Consider the following 6,266-nt stretch of genomic DNA (forward strand, 5'->3'; position numbering starts at 1 on the left):
TATTTGCTGCTTATTGTCAAAAAAAAATAATTCCAAACAAGTGGCTGTTAATTAATTTGTTTGAAATGAATCTCATTCTTATCATCTTTCTAAACTTTTATAAAACTTGCATCAAATATATATAGGATTTCATAGTTCAAAAGAGATTTGATTTTCCTAAGTGAAACTTTTGATTCCGTCACTGCACAAGATGGTACAATAAATTCAAGACACATTCTCATCTAACTATGATAAAAACAGAGAACTAAAAGCCTTTGATGACACGAAAGCCGGTGTTAAATGCCTTGTTGATGCTGGAATTACTCAAGTGCCTCGGATATTCATCCATCCAGAGGTCTCAGGCTCGGGGCCTTTCCCGATCCTTGAGGAAACACATTTTGTTTTTCCAATAATAGATCTCAAAAACATCAATAAAGATCCTATCAAGCACAAAGAGATTGTTAAAAAAGTTGGTAATGCTTCAGAGACATGGGGATTCTTCCAAGTGATCAATCATGGTATTCCAATGTCAGTCCTGGATGAAATGCTATGAGGAGCATGAGGTTTTTTCGAGCAAGATATTGACGTTAAGAAGAAATATTATCATCGCGATTATACACGGAGAGTGGTGTACAATAGCAATTTTGATTTGTATAATCCTAAAGCTTTAGCAGTAAATTGGAGAGTCTCACTATATTCTACTATGGGTCCTGAGCCTTTTAACCCTGAGGAATTGCCTGAGGCTTGCAGGTATATATTTTCTGAAAATTACTTTGTCTGTTCATTTTATATGACACTCTTTCTATTTTAAGACGTTTTAAAATGTTTGACACCATTCCATGTATATACAAGTTTAGCAAACCTTCAAGAATATACAATTCGTTACACAATTTTAACTATGAATCTATGATATGTTGTTATTTCAATGAACCTAATTTTTCAATTATTGCTTTAGTATTTTCTTTCATGTCTATCATTAATATGCCTGTCTGTTTCATTTTATGTGATATTATATGTTACTCTTTGAAAAGTCAAAGAGTTTCTTCTTTGACCATATTTTATAAGTAGAGTATTTTGAATTATTAACTATTGCGAGTTAGTAATATATACTTTTTATATGATTTTTAAATATGAAAATTTTGTTTTAGAAAAATACTCCAATGAAAGTCTACTTTTATCTTAAACTCTATTTCTAGTCAAATACTATGTCATATAAAAGAAAATATACATGGAATATTTTATCTACTTTCAACAATTAAATTTTATAAACTTTACTTGCATTCTTGAAGGGAAATAGTAATGGAGTACTCACATCATGTAATGAAAATGGGATGCACTTTGCTTGAGTTACTCTCAGAGTCTCTTGGTCTAAAAACAAGTCATCTCAATGAAATGGAATGTTCAGAGGGTCTTAGCATTTTGTGCAATTACTATCCATCATGTCCACAGCCAGAATTAACCATAGGTCTTAGCAAACATACAGACAATGACTTCTTCACAATCCTTCTACAAGATCATATTGGAGGTCTCCAAGTTCTTCATCACAATCATTGGGTTGATGTTCCTCCTACACCAGGAGCTTTAGTTATCAATATCGGAGACGTTCTCCAGGCAAGTCTCTTACTTCTTAATAATCAGTCGAATTCAGGATCTAGAGTCAGTATGTGAAGAATGAGTATGATATATAGTATCACATGTATTTATAAGACAAGTCTTTTTCTTATTCTTACTTCCTAGCTAGTCGAATTCAGGATCTAGAGTCAGTAGGTGAAGAACGAGTATGATAGTATCACATGTATGTATAAGACAAGCCTTTTTCTTATTCTTACTTCTTAACCAATCGAATTCAGGATCTATAGTCCGTAGGTGAAAAACGAGTATGATAGTATCACATGTATGTATACACTAATATTTTTGTGCATATGTATAAATAGGTCATAATCAACTTATATTTTTGTGTGAACTTTGTATTTTTCAGCTCATATCAAATGACAAGTACAAAAGTGTAGATCATAGAGCATTGTCAAACAAAATTGGTCCAAGAATATCAATAGCAAGCTTCTTCAGCTCAGGGCCATTGCCATCTTCCAAACTCTATGGACCAATTGAGGAGTTGCTATCAGAAAACAATCCCCCAAAGTATCGCGCAACGACATTGAAGGACTTTTATGATTATTTCAGCCAGAAAGGACTTGATGGAACTTCAAATCTATCTCACTACAAAATCTAAATGGTAGGGGTTCGTTTGGTTCACATTCTAGTTATGTGGGGATTGTAATGCAAGAACTTTTATTCAATGAATAATAAATAAATTGAACATACCGTGACACATGATTTATTTATGCTTAATATGAGTTTTGGAGTATACTGTTTGGATAAATTTTAATAGCTCAGTTGGTTAACTATCTGAAATTGAAAAGATCGGACCCATGAGAGCAAATAAAGTATACTCTGTTTTTTTTACAAATATGTCATGTTTGTCTCGATCGTAGTTATCTCTTTGGTGAAAGTAGATTGTCAAAAAAACACCAATTAACACATAGTTACATACTGGAGAAGGAGAGTATAGAGCATTGTAAAATACACTTTCTTCATCACAAAATAAGTGTCGCTTTAAGCTCGTGATTTCACATCCATTAAGAAAACAATAAACGTAAGATATAGTTACATACTGGGACAATTTTTTTTGGTTGTTGCTAAAGCAACATATATTTCGATTTTTGAATAGCTACCATAGGAGTCTCCTTTGGTTATAAATTATTGCTTATACGCGTGAAAGCCACCATTTAAAATTTTAAATAATATAACTCACTGCACCACTAGCATTTAACTGAAATACTTGCTGCTTATTATCAAAAAAAATAAATTCTAAACAAGTGGCTGTTAATTAATTTGTTTGAAATGAATCTCATTCTTATCATCTTTCTAAACTTTTATAAAACTTGCATCAAATATATATAGGATTTCATAGTTCAAAAGAGATTTGAATTTCATAAGTGAAATTTTTGATTCCGTCCCTGCACAAGATGGTACAACAAATTCAAGTCACATCCTCATCTAACTATGATAAAAACAGAGAACTAAAAGCCTTTGATGACACGAAAGCCAGTGTTAAAGGCCTTGTTGATGCTGGAATTACTCAAGTGCCTCGGATATTCATCTATCCAGAGGTCTCAGGCTCGGGGTCTTTCCCGAGCCTTGAGGAAATACATTTTGTTTTTCCAATAATAGATCTCGAAAACATCAATAAAGATCCTATCAAGCACAAAGAGATTGTTAAAAAAGTTGGTGATGCTTCAGAGACATGGGGATTCTTCCAAGTGATCAATCATGGTATTCCAATGTCAGTCCTGGATGAAATGCTATGAGGAGCATGAGGTTTTTTCGAGCAAGATATTGACGTTAAGAAGAAATATTATCATCGCGATTATACACGGAGAGTGGTGTACAATAGCAATTTTGATTTGTATAATCCTAAAGGTTTAGCAGTAAATTGGAGAGACTCACTATATTCTACTATGGGTCCTGAGCCTTTTAACCCTGAGAAATTGCCTGAGGCTTGCAGGTATATATTTTCGGAAAATTACTCTGTCTGTTCATTTTATATGACACTCTTTCTATTTTGACACGTTTTAAAATGTTTGACACCATTCCATGCCTATACAAGTTTAACAAACCTTCAAGAATATCCAATTCGTTACACAATTTTAACTATGAATCTATGATATGTTGTTATTTCAATGAACCTAATTTTTCAATTATTGCTTTAGTATTTTCTTTCATGTCTATCATTAATATGCCCTGTGTGTTTCATTTTATATGATATTATATGTTACTCTTTGAATAGTCAAGGAGTTTCTTCTTTGACCATATTTTATAAGTAGAGTATTTTGAATTATTAACTATTGCGAGTTAGTAATATATACTTTTTATATGATTTTTAACTATGTAAATTTTATTTTAGAAAAATACTCCAATGAAAGTCAGCTTTTATCTTAAACTCTATTTCCAGTCAAATACTATGTCATATAAAAGAAAATATACATGGAATATTTTATCTACTTTCAACAATTAAGAAGGGAAGTGCATTTTTGTTGCAACGGGTTCGCGATGCCATAGTTTTCCTGCAGTTTTACGATGTCTTGTTGTTCTATTTACGGTTGAACTTTCCCAACCCTTTTTAGCATTCATCTTTGTTTTTTCCTTTAGCCGGCAATTTTAAACGTTTGAACAAACACTATTTAGATATCAACATTGCAATATGAGGAATATCTAGTTGATATTTATACATTGTTATTATCTGTAGCCATGTTGGTTCTCTTTGCATCCATAATAGGCAACTAATCATTTTGCAGCAGTTGCACTATTTCATGCACAGATTGAAAATCTTGCTTGTACTAATATATTTTATATTATTTTTCACATAATGGACAAGGAAAAATAAACGGAGAATCATTTGTATTTACAGCTATCAAAGTCTTGACATATGCCAAATGAAAAGTACCTACAACAGTAATGGAGGTGCGCACTAAATAAAAACACGTGTTTTTCCCAAAGATCTTTCCTCGAAAAAAACCCAGCTTTTGTCACCAGGAGGCGTATCCAGGAGGGGGTCATCGGGTTCACGTGAACCTATGCGCCCCTCCTAAAATCATATATAGTAGTGTTATATTTTTTTAAAAATATTTAAATATAGATGTGTAAACCCACATTTGAAGTACCATATAATGTCGTATGATAATGATTGAGTGCACCTCTAGTGAGGCTAGAAATTTGAATTTTTTATTTATCTTGTTTTATTTTTCTTTCTAAAATTGGGCAACGCCTCTCTAAGTGGTTTGGATAGGTAAAAATAATTTTGGACCTACAATTTTAAAATTTTAATGGTTTTCAGTGATAAAAACCTAAATGTTAAACCGATCAAATTTATATCTTAGATCCACCTTTTTGTAATGGTACACCCATCATCACAAAATCCTGGATACGTCTCCGCTCTCCCAATCTCGCTTGTTTCTCTTCTCCCTCTCCCAGTCTCGCTCGCCAGATATACAAATACATATGTATAACAGTTACATATACAATTATCTGACATATATACATATATAATTCGATAGATATACATATACAATTCGTCTCTCTGCCCTCTCTCGCTCGCCTCTCTTCTCCCTCTAACATGTAGCTACAAATCGTAATTAACAAACTATAACTATAGAGCACAATTAAGTTATTTTTGAATGATTATATGAAAAAAGAAAAGGAAAAAAAGAAGTACCTAGATGGACTTGGATCCATCCTTTCTGAGGTAGGCAGCTCCATATAATGATTTGGTTTGAAATGGGCTGGTAAAATGTAGCCATAAGTTTAAATTTTATGATACTTAGTGACCACGAATATTTTCTGATAACAACAAATTTAAATTTTATAAGTAGTACGTTATAAATAGTGGAAAAATAAAAAAATTCGTTAAGAATATTCAAAATTTAATATATACTTCATATACTTTTCTATATAAAAAATATAATTTTTCGACAAACAATGTTCAACTGACCACCCTTGATTGCATGTAGTAATGCAGCTAGTCACAAAATATTATACTTTCACAAAACATCTTCATTAAATTAGTACGCACATCACATCAATATAATTAACACTTATTTGTAGTATGTTTATAAGGTTTCATTTTAATTTTTAGTATGACTTTTAATTTTTAGTATCTATTCTTTAATAAATTTGCCTGTGGTTTAGCACACAAAAGTACTTTAAATCATTTTTGGTCCGGAAGAATGCGACTCCTCAAAAGATCGTAGTGGAATCAGAAATTTTATGAAGGGTCTCCAAAAATTAGAGCTGTCAATATGGGCTAGCCCACCCCATCCGGGCTAACCCATACAGGCTTTGACATTTTACGGGTCAGGCCAGGCTAGCCCATTTTTGGTGTGGGCCAGAAAACGGTCGGCCCAACCCATAAGTACGTGGGCTACAGGCTTGCCGGGCCAGCCCACTTTTTTAAAAGTTATATATTTTTTTATAATTATTAAATTAAATTACAAATTATAATTTAAAAATATTATCATAAATATCGATAAAACAATATTACATGGTGTTAATGTTACTACTTGTTAATCAAATCCACAAATAAAATTATCTTTATAATATTTATTAAGTTTTTTTCAAGTAAAAGTATAAATATCTAAATAGAAATATTAACCTAACTGTTTTGCAATGATCACAATAAAACACAAAAAATATGACAATATTCCAACCATAAAAATGTAAAAAATAAACTC

At 31.9% G+C, this 6,266-nt stretch overlaps 1 protein-coding gene across 1 annotated transcript; it reads left to right on the top strand.

The window, feature by feature from the left end:
* Nucleotides 1-202: 202 nt before the first annotated feature.
* Nucleotides 203-2,307, top strand: LOC102602964 (1-aminocyclopropane-1-carboxylate oxidase homolog; the record flags this gene model as incomplete). The annotated part of the gene is given in 3 exon segments (XM_015311866.1): nt 203-729; nt 1,269-1,590; nt 1,958-2,307. Coding segments are annotated over 3 exon segments (1,101 nt in total), but the record flags the coding sequence as incomplete, so codon positions are not given.
* Nucleotides 2,308-6,266: the final 3,959 nt, after the last annotated feature.

Source organism: Solanum tuberosum, unplaced genomic scaffold, assembly GCF_000226075.1.
Source record: "Solanum tuberosum cultivar DM 1-3 516 R44 unplaced genomic scaffold, SolTub_3.0 scf00174, whole genome shotgun sequence".
Lineage (NCBI taxonomy): Eukaryota > Viridiplantae > Streptophyta > Magnoliopsida > Solanales > Solanaceae > Solanum > Solanum tuberosum.